At 49.2% G+C, this 20,061-nt stretch overlaps 2 protein-coding genes across 11 annotated transcripts in view; both read left to right on the top strand.

Moving 5' to 3' along the window:
- The window catches only part of STARD10 (StAR related lipid transfer domain containing 10), a 113,620-nt gene extending 106,141 nt beyond the window's left edge, over window positions 1–7,479 (top strand). For all 5 annotated transcript variants that reach the window (XM_069759498.1, XM_069759499.1, XM_069759500.1 and 2 more), the window contains 3 exons: window positions 3,811–3,928; window positions 4,057–4,109; window positions 6,555–7,479. In XM_069759498.1, the coding sequence (XP_069615599.1) occupies window positions 3,811–3,928; window positions 4,057–4,109; window positions 6,555–6,782 (399 nt within the window). In that variant the 3' untranslated portion in view covers window positions 6,783–7,479. The remainder of the gene's footprint in view (window positions 1–3,810; window positions 3,929–4,056; window positions 4,110–6,554) is intronic.
- A 3,686-nt stretch (window positions 7,480–11,165) lies between these two features.
- Window positions 11,166–20,061, top strand: part of ARAP1 (ArfGAP with RhoGAP domain, ankyrin repeat and PH domain 1) — a 340,068-nt gene continuing 331,172 nt past the window's right edge. For all 6 annotated transcript variants that reach the window (XM_069759494.1, XM_069759491.1, XM_069759495.1 and 3 more), the window contains exon 1: window positions 11,166–11,248. The gene's annotated coding sequence lies outside the window, so the exon portion shown is untranslated. The remainder of the gene's footprint in view (window positions 11,249–20,061) is intronic.

The raw sequence follows: 20,061 nt of genomic DNA, 5'->3' as shown, positions 1-20,061 counted from the left end.
AATGGTGTCACTTGTGGGGGGTTTCAATGTTTAGGCACATCAGTGGCTCTCCAAATGCAACATGGTGTCCCATCTCAATTCCTGTCAATTTTGCATTTAAAAGTCAAATGGCGCTCCTTCCCTTCCGAGCTCTGCCATGCGCCCAAACAGTGGTTTACCCCCACATATGGGGTATCAGCGTACTCAGTACAGATTGTACAACAATGTTTGGCATCCATTTTATCCTGTTACCCTTGGTAAAATAAAACAAATTGGAGCTGAAATAAATTTTGTGTGAAAAAAAGTTAAATATTCATTTTTATTTAAACATTCCAAATATTCCTGTGAAACCCCTGAAGGGTTAATAAACTTCTTGAATGTGGTTTTGAGCACCTTGAGGGGTGCAGTTTTTAGAATGGTGTCACACTTGGGTATTTTCTATCATATAGACCCCTCAAAATGACATCAAATGAGATGTGGTCCCTAAAAAAAAATGGTGTTGTAAAAATGAGAAATTGCTGGTCAACTTTGAACCCTTATAACTCCCTAACAAAAAAAAGTTTTGGTTCCAAAATTGTGCTGATGTAAAGGAGACATGTGGGAAATGTTACTTATTAAGTATTTTGCGTGACATATCTCTGTGATTTAAGGGCATAAAAATTTAAAGTTGGAAAATTGCGAAATTTTCAAAATTTTCGCCAAATTTCCGTTTTTTTCACAAATAAACGCAAGTTATATCGAATAAATGTTACTACTAAAATGAAGTACAATATGTCACGAGAAAACAATGTCAGAATCGCCAAGATCCGTTGAAGCGTTCCAGAGTTATAACCTCATAAAGGGACAGTGGTCAGAATTGTAAAAATTGGCCCGGTCATTAACGTGCAAACCACCCTCGGGGCTTAAGGGGTTAATAACTTTATTTTCTGTACCACTATCCTGTAAATCCTGCAATATAACAAGTGACATTTGCTCGTGAAAGTCTAATGTGTGAAAGTCATTTGTAACTTTTTCCTCCCTTTCAGCACAATTTTCTTGATCAGTGGAAAAAAAATGTTTACCTGACTGGTTCTCTGGGGGGCAAGATAAGTTTGTTGTATTCAGGGAGGCCTGTAAGCTTTACTTTATGTCCTCCCTCCTCTGGAACTGAGGAGGAACCGGGTGGGGATCGTAATTTTTCTCCTTCAGGGTGACCCCAAAGTCTGAAAATTTTCTTTTCCGGCGCAACTCCGTCGCTCCAGACAGTTGAGGAATTTTTTTTCAGGCGCTTTGTCAAATATACGATGATCTGACTGCATCTCCCTGGCCGAATCCACACTACATCAGCTACGTCAGGCAGACCGGCCGGCCGAAGAGCATTGCTCCAAGTAGCTACAGATACTAAGTGGAATGACCCCGTGTTCCGTAGCCTGTTCTATCAAGGGCTATCTGTAAGGGTAAAGGATGCCTCTGCCCTGCATGTTACTTTAGTTTTGGGGCAGCCTTGTTTCTGGCCATCTGGGTGCTCTAGTGAGGGAGGCCGTTCACCCCTCCATCCTCCTCTCACACCGATTTCCAGTGAGGAGGCAAACAGTTGATTGTCTGAGCCTCTTGAATAGACTGTGCAATGAACATAAGGAGTAGAGAATTACCTATAGAGTGAAGTGAACCATCCTAATTAATATGCAGGCAGTTCCTTTTGCAAATAATGGAAGAACCACTTTTTACATCCTGAATTTCAATGACACTTGGTGTCTCCGAAATAACATTCTGAATATTGGAGTTTAGATCCGATAGTGATGGGACATACATTTGCAGCTTCAGGGCTAATCAGGAAAGAAGATGCATGTTTTTTTCACAACCACAACACCTGCCTATAAGCCCAAAATCCATAGTGTCCAGATAACTGACAGCAGGCATGTCTTGTTTGGTCTATGGGTAACTATAAAATCCTGATTTAAAAATATGGCGACGATCTTGAACTTCTGTGATCTTCAGGAGTTTAGCTATTATATAAGTTGGCAATTTCATAAAATCCTCAAGGTCTGAGAACATGCCACAACCCGGCCCATGAGAGATCACGGGGTGGCGGGTGGTATGTGGGTGTTACCTGGGTACTGATAAAAGGTCAAGAGAAATTATCATCTGTGTTCAATCTGTGGAAGATACGTGTCGGTGTATGCTTGATCCCGTAACCGGACGTTTCAAACGGATAGCTTCCATCCACGAAGCTAAATCATCTCTGTCATCGGCCTATTAAGTCTTTAGTTATTCCCTTTTATTTTCTGTAATTCCATATGCTATTGTTTTGTCCCCTTTGTTAAATCTTGTCCATTTTTTTTTAATTAACACCACCTATCCTTTCGATTTAAATATCAAATTTAATAGTTCTTTTTGTTCTGTAACCCGCACCCCTAAGCTATACGCTAGCCTAGCAGAACCAGACCTCCAGTCAGCCTGTATAAAAATCAACTGGTGGCGGCAGCGAGTAGTCTGGGACTATTGTGGAGTTTGCAATGACTGTAACAGGGGTATATGTGTGTGTGTGTGTATATATATATATATAATATATAGCCAATCAGTCGCGTAGTTGTTGTGACTATAGAGGGCAGCCGAGAGCTGTTAACTCCAGATAGCAGTGGGTGGATCGGCGATATGACCTGTGATCTTCAACAATTTTTATTTCTCTAACAATCTGTTTTTCTCCAGTGTGTTGTGGTATGGCAGGTACATTGATGACTTCTTTTTCATCTGGGGGGTGATGTGTCGGCCATACCAGAACTTGTTCAGTGTCACAATAACAGTCATTTTAATCTTACCTTCACTGTTCATTATATGCAACTTTCTTACTAAGACCTAAAATTGGAGGGCGTTGATGATCCGGATTATTACATCTACTTTTTCTAACCCTTTGTCTCGTAACACCATCCTCCACGCATCAAGTAGTCTTCCTAAGCATACTACAAAAGCCATGTACAAGAATAAAGAGATAATGATCGGCCTACCATAGAATTAGCTCCAAAACGAAATTAGCAGCGAGTGCGACTCCTCTTGGATCTTAAATAGGGCTGACATTGTGCAAAGTAAAACCAGGATGAGCTCATTATCCCCAGTCAGACTAATAAACCTCCAGCCTGCTCCATCGCTCCCATTCAGTTCCCAGTCTGATCAGATTCCATCCATTCTGAATAGGTTTTTACCAATCGTGTATGAGGATACCGTTCTCTACATTCAGGCCAAAAAGGGTGAAGTCCACGGGTGACGAGCTTTCTCGTAGATTACTTAATGCCCATAGATCTCACAGAACTCGGTTGGACGGTCCAAACACGATAGAGCCAAGTAATGTATTAACCGCTGCTCCAGAATGTGGAATCTATTCTACACTGTTCTCGTTGGCGATGAAGAGCGAACATCTGAACACCTTTCGATAGTACGTTTGACCAATTCTCACCGCTCCGTTTCACACGCGTCCAGACACTTCATTTACCAACGACATCGCTACAAGAGGTGGGATACAGGAGACCCCTAATCACAGGCGCGTGGGATTCCTAATCTGGGCTCCCCGGATGGACTCCATTTCCGTAGTGACGGAGTACGGTCCCTCCGCCCCATCTTGTCTTTTGTGTTTTATCTGTTATTTCCCTTCGGTATCTGGATTCAGTTTCATGGGATTCTTTGGTTTCCGTCCTTTGCGGATTTGCAGCATAAATGAATTGTTGGAGCCCGAGTCACTTCGCTCTGATAATGAACGGCGCGTGCATCCGAAACGCGTCACTTATGTACAATCGTCACAGCTTGGTTTTCCAATAAAGTTTTTGCCTTTTTAATTTTTTTTTTTCAATTTGATTACAGAAATATCCCCCCAAAAAGGACCTGGTGAGAGCAGTGTCCATACAGACCGGATACCTCATCCAGGGAGGGGGTCCCAACAGCTGCACCCTCATGTACCTGGCCCAGGTGGACCCTAGAGGTGAGTAGTGAAAGTCTCCTGGTGCAGGGGATGATGGGAGTAGTAATTTCCTACAGGGACCAGAACCCTAGTGTCCTGGGACTCCTGTGTGCGGAGACGGGCTTTCATCTCTACTCTCTTCTCTGTAGGGTCTTTGCCTAAGTGGGTGGTCAACAAGTCCTCACAGTTCCTGGCACCAAAAGTAAGTGACATCTAGAATTTTGGTAGAAGGGTGGTCAGTCTGTTGGGTGTTAGGTGGTCTTTGGTCATTTGGGCTTTAAGGGATAAAATAAATGTTCTGCAACTTTGTGACCAAGTTCTTTCCATGTAATATCTCTGCTTAGTGTCAGTGAATGACACTCTTGTTTCCACTCATTGGCAGTAATGGAGAGTGGGGTTGGGGAGCAGGATGGAGAGCGCTGTGTGTGTGGGGAGCAGGATGGAGAGCGCCGTGTGTGGGGAGCAGGATGTAGAGCGCTGTGTGTGGGGAGCAGGATGGAGAGCGTTGTGTGTGTGGGGAGCAGGATGGAGAGCGCTGTGTGTGGGGGAGCAGGATGGAGAGCGCTGTGTGTGGGGAGCAGGATGGAGAGCGCTGTGTGTGTGGGGAGCAGGATGTAGAGCGCTGTGTGTGGGGAGCAGGATGGAGAGCGCTGTGTGGGGGGGAGCAGGATGGAGAGCGCTGTGTGTGGGGAGCAGGATGGAGAGCGCTGTGTGTGGGGGAGCAGGATGGAGAGCGCTGTGTGTGGGGGAGCAGGATGGAGAGCGCAGTGTGTGGGGAGCAGGATGGAGAGCGCTGTGTGTGGGGAGCAGGATGGAGAGCGCTGTGTGTGTGGGGAGCAGGATGGAGAGCGCTGTGTGGGGGGAGCAGGATGGAGAGCGCTGTGTGTGAGGGGAGCAGGATGGAGAGCGCTGTGTGTGAAGGGAGCAGGATGGAGAGCGCTGTGTGTGAGGGGAGCAGGATGGAGAGCGCTGTGTGTGGGGAGAGCAGGATGGAGAGCGCTGTGTGTGTGGGGAGCAGGATGGAGAGCACTGTGTGTGTGGGGAGCAGGATGGAGAGCGCTGTGTGTGGGGAGCAGGATGGAGAGCGCTGTGTGTGGGGAGCAGGATGGAGAGCGCTGTGTGTGTGTGGGGAGCAGGATGTAGAGCGCTGTGTCTGGGGAGCAGGATGGAGAGCGCTGTGTGTGTGGAGCAGGGAGCAGGATGTAGAGCGCTGTTTGGGGGGGGACAGGATATAGAGCGCTGTGGGGGGAGCAGGATGTAGAGCGCCCTGTGTGGGGGGGACAGGATGTAGAGCGCTGTGGGGGGAGCAGGATGTAGAGCGCTGTGTGTGGGGGAGCAGGATGGAGAGCGCTGTGTGTGTGGAGCAGGGAGCAGGATGTAGAGCGCTGTTTGGGGGGGGGACAGGATATAGAGCGCTGTGGGGGGAGCAGGATGTAGAGCGCCCTGTGTGGGGGGGACAGGATGTAGAGCGCTGTGGGGGGAGCAGGATGGAGAGCGCTGTGTGTGGGGGAGCAGGATGGAGAGCGCTGTGTGTGGGGAGCAGGATGGAGAGCGCTGTGTGTGGGGGAGCAGGATGGAGAGCGCCGTGTGTGGGGGGAGCAGGATGGAGAGCGCCGTGTGTGTGGGGAGCAGGATGGAGAGCGCCGTGTGTGTGGGGAGCAGGATGGAGAGCGCCGTGTGTGTGGGGAGCAGGATGGAGAGTGCTGTGTCTGGGGAGCAGGATGTAGAGCGCTGTGTGGGGGGAGCAGGATGGAGAGCGCAGTGTGTGGGGGAGCAGGATGGAGAGCGCTGTGTGTGGGGGAGCAGGATGGAGAGCGCTGTGTGTGTGGAGCAGGGAGCAGGATGTAGAGCGCTGTTTGGGGGGGGACAGGATATAGAGCGCTGTGGGGGGAGCAGGATGTAGAGCGCCCTGTGTGGGGGGGACAGGATGTAGAGCGCTGTGTGTGGGGGAGCAGGATGGAGAGCGCTGTGTGTGGGGAGCAGGATGGAGAGCGCTGTGTGTGGGGGAGCAGGATGGAGAGCGCTGTGTGTGGGGGAGCAGGATGTAAAGCGCTGTGTGTGGGGGAGCAGGATGGAGAGCGCTGTGTGTGTGGGGAGCAGGATGGAGAGGGCTGTGTGTGTGGGGAGCAGGATGGAGAGCGCTGTGTGTGTGGGGAGCAGGATGGAGAGCGCTGTGTGTGTGGAGCTAGGATGGAGAGCGCTGTGTGTGTGGGAAGCAGGATGGAGAGTGCTGTGTGTGGGGAGCAGGATGGAGAGCTCTGTGTGTGGGGGAGCAGGATGGAGAGCGCTGTGTGTGTGGGGAGCAGGATGTAGAGCGCTGTGTGTGGGGGGGACAGGATGTAGAGCGCTGTTTGGGGTGGGACAGGATGTAGAGCGCTGTTGGGGGAGCAGGATGTAGAGCGCCCTGTGTGGGGGGGGACAGGATGGAGAGTGCTGTGTGTGTGGGGAGCAGGATGGAGAGCGCTGTGTGTGGGGAGCAGGATGGAGAGCGCTGTGTGTGGGGAGCAGGATGGAGAGCGCTGTGTGTGGGGAGCAGGATGGAGAGCGCTGTGGTGGGAGCCAGTTGCAGCTGGTCGGGGTATTGGGGTCCGGTAACAGGTTCAGGTGGTCTTTTCTTTTTTTTTTTTTACCTCTCTTCTTCCTCTAGGCCATGAAGAAGATGTATAAGGCGTGCCTGAAGTACTCGGACTGGAAGAAGAAGCATAACCCGCAGCATAAGCCGTGGCTGTACCCGGAGCAGAGCATGCTGCCCACCATTCGCCTGTCCGACGTGTCCGTCCAGCACGCCGACTCCCTGGAGAACATAGATGAGAGTTGTGTGGCAGAGACCAAGGACGACCGGGGGGAGGTCAGCGACGAGGACAGCGTGAACTGACGCTGCGGACCTCCACCAGACTTGTACTGATATGGGGACCCCACTCTGTGGATGCGCCGTCAGCGGAGGCGGTCCGGGTGGGGGAGGGAAAGTAGGTTTTAAAGGGAAAGAAATGCTTTTTATACCAAAGCCCGAGGTGCCGGGTTCTGCTTGTGTCTTGTGTCAGTGACTACTTCTCTGGGAAGATCTGCGGATGATGAGGCTCCGGCTCTTAGTGCGGGTCACCTATAATGGCGGGTCACCTGTAATGGCGGGTCACCTGTTATGGCGGGTCACCTATAATGGCGGGTCACCTATAATGGCGGGTCACCTCTAATGGCGGGTCACCTATAACGCGGGTCACCCAGCTACAACAGGTGCAGGGGTTGCAATCGCACCCGGGCCCTGGAGCCTGGGGGCCCTAAAAGTCCCTTTGTCCTATAGAAAAAGACTATTGCTATTAAAGATTTAGAATATTTGAGGGCCCCATTGGAGCATTGGGACCCATGAGATTCAAGTGACGTCACTGGGGTCTCCTATAGCGCAGAGCCGGGGTCTCCATTGTTTCCTATATGATTGTCAGTGTCGCCGCCATGACTGTAGATGGGAGGACGCAGCGGCCGTGTGGCCTAATGACGGGCAGGCATCGGGGCGAGGCGGCAGCGCCCGCTCATCCACCCTCCATACAAACATTAAACCTTTATTCTTATTTCCTCAAGTGATGAGTTTTACTTTCTCCCCAATGGTCACTTTTTTTTATCTCATACTCCAATCGCATCCAGAGCTGCATTCCTAATTCAGCTGGAATCACATGAGCGGACAATCTCTGATGAGGTGCATTGTGGGAAATAAAGGCTGGACCCTGATCCGTCCGGGTCCCTTCCAACAAGGGGTTAATACATTTTTATTGGGACCCTGTGTGGAGTCATCTGGGAGACTGTCAGCACCGTTACTATGACAACACGGAGACAGTCAGAGGGCTGATGTCTTTCAGGGGAGAGCGCCACCTGCTGGCCGTGAGCTCACATAACACAGTGTAAATCATCGGGACCACAGCGCCCCCTGCAGGTCACAGGCAGCACAGCAGGAGCTTCTGCTCCTCGCATCTCCACTGCCTGGCCCTCTATAACTAGCAGAACCTAAGATGCATAATGTCCCCATGACAACACTTCAGGGTCAGGAATCAGAATGGGCGATACTCTATGGATGTGGTCATAGGTCTGCACCCCGGGGGGCTGCGCACACCAAACTCTTGTGATACAACAGACCCCCAGGCTGGTGACGTCCTCAGGTGCTGCGCTCTGCACTTAATGGCTATGTATTGGGAACAGTAAAGCTTTAGCTTCAGCCCCCGGATTTACCTCCCACTGCCGCCCTGTTTCTGATCCGCCGAGCCGCCCCCCAGGGTGTTACCCCTCCGCACATCCCTCGCTGCAGAAATGATGAGCTTCTCCTACGATAAAGCAGCATGAGGCTACACTAATATCCTGAGACCATAAAAAACCCGCTCAGCTCTGCTACATCACAGCCTCCGACCGAGACACTGGGGAGAAATGAGCGAAACGCCGGAATAAATGAGACCAAAGGAATGAAAGCGGCCACTGCGGCTAATGAGGCCGAGAGCAAGAGCGGCAGAAAGACGAACATGACATATAAGAAGCTGTCCTGTGTACTGATCCCAAAATACATCCAGTATTATACTTCAGAGCTGCACTCACTATTCTGCTGGTGCAGTCACTGTGTACATACATTACATTACTGATCCTGAGTTACATCCTGTATTATACCCCAGAGCTGCACTCACTATTCTGCTGGTGCAGTCACTGTGTACATACATTACTGATCCTGAGTTACCTCCTGTATTATACTCCAGAGCTGCACTCACTATTCTGCTGGTGCAGTCACTGTGTACATACATACATTACTGATCCTGAGTTGCATCCTGTATTATACTCCAGAGCTGCACTCACTATTCTGCTGGTGCAGTCACTGTGTACATACATTACATTACTGATCCTGAGTTACATCCTGTATTATACCCCAGAGCTGCACTCACTATTCTGCTGGTGCAGTCACTGTGTACATACATTACATTACTGATCCTAAGTTATATCCTGTATTATACCCCAGAGCTGCACTCACTATTCTGCTGGTGCAGTCACTGTGTACATACATCACATTACTGATCCTGAGTTACATCCTGTATTATACCCCAGAGCTGCACTCACTATTCTGCTGGTGCAGTCACTGTGTACATACATTACATTACTGATCCTGAGTTACATCCTGTATTATACTCCAGAGCTGCACTCACTATTCTGCTGGTGCAGTCACTGTGTACATTACATTACTGATCCTGAGTTACCTCCTGTATTATACTCCAGAGCTGCACTCACTATTCTGCTGGTGCAGTCACTGTGTACATACATTACATTACTGATCCTGAGTTACATCCTGTATTATACTCCAGAGCTGCACTCACTATTCTGCTGGTGCAGTCACTGTGTACATACATTACATTACTGATCCTGAGTTACATCCTGTATTATACTCCAGAGCTGCACTCACTATTCTGCTGGTGCAGTCACTGTGTACATACATTACTGATCCTGAGTTACCTCCAGTATTATACCCCAGAGCTGCACTCACTATTCTGCTGGTGCAGTCACTGAGTACGTACATTACATTACTGATCCTGAGTTACCTCTTGTATTATACTCCAGAGCTGCACTCACTATTCTGCTGGTGCAGTCACTGTGTACATACATTACATTACTGATCCTGAGTTACATCCTGTATTATACTCCAGAACTCCACTCACTATTCTGCTGCAGTCATTGTGTACATACATTACATTACTGATCCTGAGTTACATCCTGTATTATACCCCAGAGCTGCACTCACTATTCTGCTGGTGCAGTCACTGTGTACATACATTACATTACTGATCCTGAGTTACATCCTGTATTATACCCCAGAGCTGCACTCACTATTCTGCTGGTGCAGTCACTGTGTACATACATTACATTACTGATCCCGAGTTACATCCTGTATTATACCCCAGAGCTGCACTCACTATTCTGCTGGTGCAGTCACTGTGTACATACATTACATTACTGATCCTGAGTTACATCCTGTATTATACCCCAGAGCTGCACTCACTATTCTGCTGCAGTCATTGTGTACATACATTACATTACTGATCTGCAGCCACCACTAGGGGGAGCTCCCTGTATACAGAGATACATGATAAGATCCTATCTGCAGCCGCCACTAGGGGGAGCTCCCTGTATACAGAGACACATGATAAGATCCTGTCTGCAGCCACCACTAGGGGGAGCTCCCCATATACAGAGATACATGATAAGATCCTGTCTGCGGTCACCACAAGGGGGAGCTCCCTGTATACAGAGATACATGATAAGATCCTGTCTGCAGCCACCACTAGGGGGAGCTCCCTGTATACAGAGATACATGATAAGATCCTGTCTGCAGTCACCACTAGGAGGAGCTCCCTGTATACAGAGATACATGATAAGATCCTGTCTGCAGCCACCACTAGGAGGAGCTCCCTGTATACAGAGATACATGATAAGATTCTGTCTGCAGTCACCACTAGGAGGAGCTCCCTGTATACAGAGATACATGATAAGATCCTGTCTGCAGCCACCACAAGGGGGAGCTCCCTGTATACAGAGATACATGATAAGATCCTGTCTGCAGCCACCACTAGGGGGAGCTCCCTGTATACAGTGATACATGATAAGATTCTGTCTGCAGCCACCACTAGGGGGAGCTCCCTGTATACAGAGATACATGATAAGATCCTGTCTGCAGCCACCACTAGGGGGAGCTCCCTGTATACAGAGATACATGATAAGATCCTGTCTGCAGCCACCACAAGGGGGAGCTCCCTGTATACAGAGATACATGATAAGATCCTGTCTGCAGCCACCACTAGGGGGAGCTCCCTGTATACAGAGATACATGATAAGATCCTGTCTGCAGCCACCACTAGGGGGAGCTCCCTGTATACAGAGATACATGATAAGATTCTGTCTGCAGCCACCACTAGGGGGAGCTCCCTGTATACAGAGATACATGATAAGATCCTGTCTGCAGCCACCACTAGGGGGAGATCGTCACTGTCTGCTGACACCACAGAGTTCCATACACAGAATTACTGAGAGTTCTTTCATATTTGTTTGGATTTTTTTCTTTTTTTCTTCTATAATAATTTACTCCTGATTTAGTGATCACATATTTACAGCTCCCTCTTGTTTGTGGACCGAGATCGCCCCCTTTTGGTGAATTACATCAGTGCATGTTCTCTGGGTGCAGTTGCACGTTGTTTCCAGCAGATGTCGCACTCTGCAATCTGATGACCAATCACATCCCGGAAAAGAGACTTTACTTCTATTCATTGAAGTCTCCAGAGAAGAGGAAGCAGCAGAACAACAACCGGAGCAGCCGCCGCCGGGACCCGGGTGAGTGCGAGGTCTGCGGCCACCGAGCTGCTGCACACAGGGGGTGAGGTCAGGACTGGATATATAGGAGTATATAGTGTAGAGCGGTCACTGAGGTCTGATATTAGAGCGTTAGCTCCGGGGCCGAGGTCAGGACTGGATATATAGGAGTATATAGTGTAGAGCGATCACTGAGGTCTGATATTAGAGCGTCAGCTCTGGGGCCGAGGTCAGGACTGGATATATAGGAGTATATAGTGTAGAGCGATCACTGAGGTCTGATATTAGAGCGTCTGCTCCGGGGCTGAGGTCAGGACTGGATATATAGGAGTATATAGTGTAGAGCGGTCACTGAGGTCTGATATTAGAGCGTCAGCTCCGGGGCCGAGGTCAGGACTGGATATATAGGAGTATATAGTGTAGAGCGATCACTGAGGTCTGATATTAGAGCGCCAGCTCCGGGGCCGAGGTCAGGACTGGATATATAGGAGTATATAGTGTAGAGCAGTCACTGAGGTCTGATATTAGAGCGCCAGCTCCGGGGCCGAGGTCAGGACTGGATATATAGGAGTATATAGTGTAGAGCGATCACTGAGGTCTGATATTAGAGCGCCAGCTCCGGGGCCGAGGTCAGGACTGGATATATAGGAGTATATAGTGTAGAGCGATCACTGAGGTCTGATATTAGAGCGTCAGCTCCGGGGCCGAGGTCAGGACTGGATATATAGTATATAGTGTAGAGCAGTCACTGAGGTCTGATATTAGAGCGCCAGCTCCGGGGCCGAGGTCAGGACTGGATATATAGGAGTATATAGTGTAGAGCGATCACTGAGGTCTGATATTAGAGCGTCTGCTCTGGGGCTGAGGTCAGGACTGGATATATAGGAGTATATAGTGTAGAGTGATCACTGAGGTCTGATATTAGAGCGTCAGCTCCGGGGCCGAGGTCAGGACTGGATATATAGGAGTATATAGTGTAGAGCGATCACTGAGGTCTGATATTAGAGCCTCAGCTCCGGGGCCGAGGTCAGGACTGGATATATAGGAGTATATAGTGTAGAGCGATCACTGAGGTCTGATATTAGAGCGCCAGCTCCGGGGCCGAGGTCAGGACTGGATATATAGGAGTATATAGTGTAGAGCGGTCACTGAGGTCTGATATTAGAGCATCAGCTCCGAGGCTGAGGTCAGGACTGGATATATAGGAGTATATAGTGTAGAGCGATCACTGAGGTCTGATATTAGAGCGTCTGCTCTGGGGCTGAGGTCAGGACTGGATATATAGGAGTATGTAGTGTAGAGTGATCACTGAGGTCTGATATTAGAGTGTCAGCTCCGGGGCTGAGGTCAGGACTGGATATATAGGAGTATATAGTGTAGAGCGATCACTGAGGTCTGATATTAGAGCGTCAGCTCCGGGGCCGAGGTCAGGACTGGATATATAGGAGTATATAGTGTAGAGCGGTCACTGAGGTCTGATATTAGAGCGTCAGCTCCGGGGCCGAGGTCAGGACTGGATATATAGGAGTATATAGTGTAGAGCGGTCACTGAGGTCTGATATTAGAGCGTCAGCTCTGGGGCCGAGGTCAGGACTGGATATATAGGAGTATATAGTGTAGAGCGATCACTGAGGTCTGATATTAGAGCGTCTGCTCTGGGGCTGAGGTCAGGACTGGATATATAGGAGTATATAGTGTAGAGTGATCACTGAGGTCTGATATTAGAGCGTCAGCTCCGGGGCCGAGGTCAGGACTGGATATATAGGAGTATATAGTGTAGAGCGATCACTGAGGTCTGATATTAGAGCCTCAGCTCCGGGGCCGAGGTCAGGACTGGATATATAGGAGTATATAGTGTAGAGCGATCACTGAGGTCTGATATTAGAGCGCCAGCTCCGGGGCCGAGGTCAGGACTGGATATATAGGAGTATATAGTGTAGAGCGGTCACTGAGGTCTGATATTAGAGCGTCAGCTCCGAGGCTGAGGTCAGGACTGGATATATAGGAGTATATAGTGTAGAGCGATCACTGAGGTCTGATATTAGAGCGTCTGCTCTGGGGCTGAGGTCAGGACTGGATATATAGGAGTATGTAGTGTAGAGTGATCACTGAGGTCTGATATTAGAGTGTCAGCTCCGGGGCTGAGGTCAGGACTGGATATATAGGAGTATATAGTGTAGAGCGATCACTGAGGTCTGATATTAGAGCGTCAGCTCCGGGGCCGAGGTCAGGACTGGATATATAGGAGTATATAGTGTAGAGCGGTCACTGAGGTCTGATATTAGAGCGTCAGCTCCGGGGCCGAGGTCAGGACTGGATATATAGGAGTATATAGTGTAGAGCGATCACTGAGGTCTGATATTAGAGCGTCAGCTCCGGGGCTGAGGTTAGGACTGGATATATAGGAGTATATAGTGTAGAGCGATCACTGAGGTCTGATATTAGAGCGTCAGCTCCGGGGCTGAGGTCAGGACTGGATATATAGGAGAATATAGTGTAGAGCGATCACTGAGGTCTGATATTAGAGCGTCAGCTCCGGGGCCGAGGTCAGGACTGGATATATAGTATATAGTGTAGAGCGATCACTGAGGTCTGATATTAGAGCCTCAGCTCCGGGGCCGAGGTCAGGACTGGATATATAGGAGTATATAGTGTAGAGCGATCACTGAGGTCTGATATTAGAGCTTCAGCTCCGGGGCCGAGGTCAGGACTGGATATATAGGAGTATATAGTGTAGAGCGATCACTGAGGTCTGATATTAGAGCGTCAGCTCCGGGGCCGAGGTCAGGACTGGATATATAGGAGTATATAGTGTAGAGCGATCACTGAGGTCTGATATTAGAGCGTCAGCTCCGGGGCCGAGGTCAGGACTGGATATATAGGAGTATATAGTGTAGAGCGATCACTGAGGTCTGATATTAGAGCGTCAGCTCCGGGGCCGAGGTCAGGACTGGATATATAGGAGTATATAGTGTAGAGCGATCACTGAGGTCTGATATTAGAGCGTCAGCTCCGGGGCTGAGGTCAGGACTGGATATATAGGAGTATATAGTGTAGAGCGGTCACTGAGGTCTGATATTAGAGCGTCTGCTCCGGGGCCGAGGTCAGGGCTGGATATATAGGAGTATATAGTGTAGAGTGGTCACTGAGGTCTGATATTAGAGCGTCCGCTCCGGGGCTGAGGTCAGGACTGGATATATAGGAGTATATAGTGTAGAGGGGTCACTGAGGTCTGATATTAGAGCGTCAGCTCTGGGTCCGAGGTCAGGACTGGATATATAGGAGTATATAGTGTAGAGCGGTCACTGAGGTCTGATATTAGAGCGTCAGCTCTGGGTCCGAGGTCAGGACTGGATATATAGGAGTATATAGTGTAGAGCGGTCACTGAGGTCTGATATTAGAGCGTCAGCTCTGGGTCCGAGGTCAGGACTGGATATATAGGAGTATATAGTGTAGAGCGGTCACTGAGGTCTGATATTAGAGCGTCAGCTCTGGGTCCGAGGTCAGGACTGGATATATAGGCGTATATAGTGTAGAGCGGTCACTGAGGTCTGATATTAGAGCGTCAGCTGCAGGGCTGAGGTCAGGACTGGATATATAGGAGTATATAGTGTAGAGCGGTCACTGAGGTCTGATATTAGAGCGTCCGCTCCGGGGCTGAGGTCAGGACTGGATATATAGGAGTATATAGTGTAGAGGGGTCACTGAGGTCTGATATTAGAGCGTCAGCTCCGGGGCCGAGGTCAGGACTGGATATATAGGAGTATATAGTGTAGAGCGGTCACTGAGGTCTGATATTAGAGCGTCAGCTCTGGGGCCGAGGTCAGGACTGGATATATAGGAGTATATAGTGTAGAGCGGTCACTGAGGTCTGATATTAGAGCGTCAGCTGCAGGGCTGAGGTCAGGACTGGATATATAGGAGTATATAGTGTAGAGGGGTCACTGAGGTCTGATATTAGAGCGTCAGCTCCGGGGCCGAGGTCAGGACTGGATATTTAGGAGTATATAGTGTAGAGCGGTCACTGAGGTCTGATATTAGAGCGTCAGCTGCAGGGCTGAGGTCAGGACTGGATATATAGGAGTATATAGTGTAGAGCGGTCACTGAGGTCTGATATTAGAGCGTCAGCTGCAGGGCTGAGGTCAGGACTGGATATATAGGAGTATATAGTGTAGAGCGGTCACTGAGGTCTGATATTAGAGCGTCAGCTCTGGGGCCGAGGTCAGGACTGGATATATAGGAGTATATAGTGTAGAGCGGTCACTGAGGTCTGATATTAGAGCGTCAGCTCCGGGGCTGAGGTCAGGGCTGGATATATAGGAGTATATAGTGTAGAGCGGTCACTGAGGTCTGATATTAGAGCGTCCGCTCTGGGGCCGAGGTCAGGACTGGATATATAGGAGTATATAGTGTAGAGCTGTCACTGAGGTCTGATATTAGAGCGTCCGCTCCGGGGCTGAGGTCAGGACTGGATATATAGGAGTATATAGTGTAGAGGGGTCACTGAGGTCTGATATTAGAGCGTCAGCTCCGGGGCCGAGGTCAGGACTGGATATATAGGAGTATATAGTGTAGAGGGGTCACTGAGGTCTGATATTAGAGCGTCAGCTCCGGGGCCGAGGTCAGGACTGGATATATAGGAGTATATAGTGTAGAGCGGTCACTGAGGTCTGATATTAGAGCGTCAGCTCTGGGTCCGAGGTCAGGACTGGATATATAGGAGTATATAGTGTAGAGCGGTCACTGAGGTCTGATATTAGAGCGTCAGCTGCAGGGCTGAGGTCAGGACTGGATATATAGGAGTATATAGTGTAGAGCGGTCACTGAGGTCTGATATTAGAGCGTCAGCTGCAGGGCTGAGGTCCGGACTGGATATATAGGAGTATATAGTGTAGAGCGGTCACTGAGGTCTGATATTAGAGCGTCAGCTGCAGGGCTGAGGTCAGGACTGGATATATAGGAGTATATAGTGTAGAGCGGTCACTGAGGTCTGATATTAGAGCGTCAGCTGCAGGGCTGAGGTCAGGACTGGATATATAGGAGTATATAGTGTAGAGCGATCACTGAGGTCTGATATTAGAGCGTCAGCTCTGGGGCCGAGGTCAGGACTGGATATATAGGAGTATATAGTGTAGAGCGGTCACTGAGGTCTGATATTAGAGCGTCAGCTCTGGGTCCGAGGTCAGGACTGGATATATAGGAGTATATAGTGTAGAGCGGTCACTGATGTCAGGACTGGATATATAGGAGTATATAGTGTAGAGTGATCACTGAGGTCTGATATTAGAGCGTCAGCTCCGGGGCTGAGGTCAGGACTGGATATATAGGAGTATATAGTGTAGAGCGGTCACTGAGGTCTGATATTAGAGCGTCAGCTGCAGGGCTGAGGTCACGACTGGATATATAGGACTATATAGTGTAGAGCGGTCACTGAGGTCTGATATTAGAGCGTCAGCTCTGGGTCCGAGGTCAGGACTGGATATATAGGAGTATATAGTGTAGAGCGATCACTGAGGTCTGATATTAGAGCGTCAGCTCTGGAGCCGAGGTCAGGACTGGATATATAGGAGTATATAGTGTAGAGCTGTCACTGAGGTCTGATATTAGAGCGTCAGCTCTGGGGCCGAGGTCAGGACTGGATATATAGGAGTATATAGTGTAGAGTGATCACTGAGGTCTGATATTAGAGCGTCAGCTCTGGGGCCGAGGTCAGGACTGGATATATAGGAGTATATAGTGTAGAGCTGTCACTGAGGTCAGGACTGGATATATAGGAGTATATAGTGTAGAGCGATCACCGAGGTCTGATATTAGAGCGTCTGCTCTGGGGCTGAGGTTAGGACTGGATATATAGGAGTATATAGTGTAGAGCGGTCACTGAGGTCTGATATTAGAGCGTCAGCTCCGGGGCTGAGGTCAGGACTGGATATATAGGAGTATATAGTGTAGAGCTGTCACTGAGGTCTGATATTAGAGCGTCAGCTCCGGGGCCGAGGTCAGGACTGGATATATAGGAGTATATAGTGTAGAGCTGTCACTGAGGTCTGATATTAGAGCGTCAGCTCTGGGTCCGAGGTCACGACTGGATATATAGGACTATATAGTGTAGAGCGGTCACTGAGGTCTGATATTAGAGCGTCAGCTCTGGGTCCGAGGTCAGGACTGGATATATAGGAGTATATAGTGTAGAGCGATCACTGAGGTCTGATATTAGAGCGTCAGCTCCAGGGCTGAGGTCAGGACTGGATATATAGGAGTATATAGTGTAGAGCGATCACTGAGGTCTGATATTAGAGCGTCAGCTCCAGGGCTGAGGTCAGGACTGGATATATAGGAGTATATAGTGTAGAGCGATCACTGAGGTTTGATATTAGAGCGTCAGCTCCGGGGCCGAAGTCAGGACTGGATATATAGGAGTATATAGTGTAGAGCGATCACTGAGGTCTGATATTAGAACGTCAGCTCCTGGGCTGAGGTCAGGACTGGATATATAGGAGTATATAGTGTAGAGCGGTCACCGAGGTCTGATATTAGAGCGTCAGCTCCGGGGCCGAGGTCAGGACTGGATATATAGGAGTATATAGTGTAGAGCGATCACTGAGGTCTGATATTAGAGCGTCAGCTCCAGGGCTGAGGTCAGGACTGGATATATAGGAGTATATAGTGTAGAGCGGTCACTGAGGTCTGATATTAGATCGTCAGCTCCGGGGCTGAGGTCAGGACTGGATATATAGAAGTATATAGTGTAGAGTGATCACTGAGGTCTGATATTAGAGCGTCAGCTCTGGGGCCGAGGTCAGGACTGGATATATAGGAGTATATAGTGTAGAGCGATCACTGAGGTCAGGACTGGATATATAGGAGTATATAGTGTAGAGTGATCACTGAGGTCAGGACTGGATATATAGGAGTATATAGTGTAGAGTGATCACTGAGGTCAGGACTGGATATATAGGAGTATATAGTGTAGAGTGATCACTGAGGTCAGGACTGGATATATAGGAGTATATAGTGTAGGGCGATCACTGAGGTCTGATATTAGAGCGTCAGCTCCAGGGCTGAGGTCAGGACTGGATATATAGGAGTATATAGTGTAGAGCGGTCACTGAGGTCTGATATTAGAGCGTCAGCTCTGGGGCTGAGGTCAGGACTGGATATATAGGAGTATATAGTGTAGAGTGATCACTGAGGTCAGGACTGGATATATAGGAGTATATAGTGTAGAGTGATCACTGAGGTCAGGACTGGATATATTGGAGTATATAGTGTAGAGCGATCACTGAGGTCAGGACTGGATATATAGGAGTGTAGAGTGATCACTGAGGTCAGGACTGGATATATAGGAGTATATAGTGTAGAGTGATCACTGTGGTCAGGACTGGATATATTTTTTTCTTTTTTACTATTTGTAAATAATGGATACAATGTATATAAATGTTTCTTTTTCTTTAGTAAACAGCTGAGGGGGAGGGGTCTGCGCCCCTGATTCTGGGGTCTTCACCTTGATGTTGGGACAATTATGTTTCCAGCATTGTTGCAAACGTAAAGGCAGCAAATACTCGCCGGTCATGTGACCTCTCATCTTATATATTCCCCTGTGAACTAGGTGTGTCCGACTGGAGGATAAGACATGATGTAACAGCAGAATAGTGAGTGCAGCTCTGGAGGTGACTGGAGGATAATAATAATCTAACATATTCCGCAGCGCTTTACAGGTTGCACATATTATCATCACTGTCCCCCGATGGGGCTCACAATCTAAATTCCCTATCAGTATGTCTTTGGATTGTGGGAGGAAACCGGAGAACCCGCAGGAAACCCACGCAAACACGGAGAGAACATACAAACTCTTTGCAGATGTTGTCCTGGGTGGGGTTAGAACCCAGGACTCCAGCGCTGCAAGGCTGCTGTGCTAACCTCTGCGCCACCACACAGTGCTAACCACTGCGCCACCGTGCTCACGATGTAACAGCAGAATAGTGACTGCAGCTCTGGAGGTGACTGGAGGATAAGACACGATGTAATAGCAGAATAGTGAGTGCAGCTCTGGAGGTGACTGGAGGATAAGACATGATGTAACAGCAGAATAGTGAGTGCAGCTCTGGAGGTGACTGGAGGATAAGACATGATGTAACAGCAGAATAGTGAGTGCAGCTCTGGAGGTGACTGGAGGATAAGACATGATGTAACAGCAGAATAGTGAGTGCAGCTCTGGAGGTGACTGGAGGATAAGACATGATGTAACAGCAGAATAGTGAGTGCAGCTCTGGAGGTGACTAGTGCAGTAGACGTGCTTGCAGTTGGGCAGGGCTGTGGGTGGCCGGGGTCACGGATCTGTCAGTCCCTGGTCGTCTTGTTGTCCAGGTGACCACCAGTATGGCTGCTGTTGTGGGGGCCGCACTGTCTGGACCCATGTTGGGGGGTCGCCATTATTCCGTCCTGTGGTCGTCACTCCGCTTCCTGAATGTGAGGATTCTGAATACACATCGTCCTCCCTGTGTCGGTCCTCACCGTTGTTCTTACATTCATTTCATGAACCAGGCAGCTCAGGATGAACTTTCCTGTAATTGTGGGGAAGGAAGCTGTGTGAGGGGTAAAACGTACAATTTGTTTTTCCTAAATCCGGTCCTCACGGCTCCAATTTCTGACGCCTTGATGATAATTACATCTTCTGCCATAATAAGGAAATCCTGAAGGTGCGACCTGCGGGGGGCGCCGAGCGCGAGATGGGCGCTGCTCCTATCATGTGGAATGGATGCAGGTGCTGCCCCCGGGGTCATGTGACTGGTGGGCGCAGCTTCTCCACCTGGGGTCATGTGACTGGTGGGCGCA

The sequence above is a fragment of the Ranitomeya imitator genome, chromosome 3 (assembly GCF_032444005.1).
Source record: "Ranitomeya imitator isolate aRanImi1 chromosome 3, aRanImi1.pri, whole genome shotgun sequence".
NCBI lineage: Eukaryota > Metazoa > Chordata > Amphibia > Anura > Dendrobatidae > Ranitomeya > Ranitomeya imitator.
The sequence above is the reverse complement of the archived record's forward strand: the minus strand, read 5'-3'. Positions and strand labels throughout refer to the sequence as shown.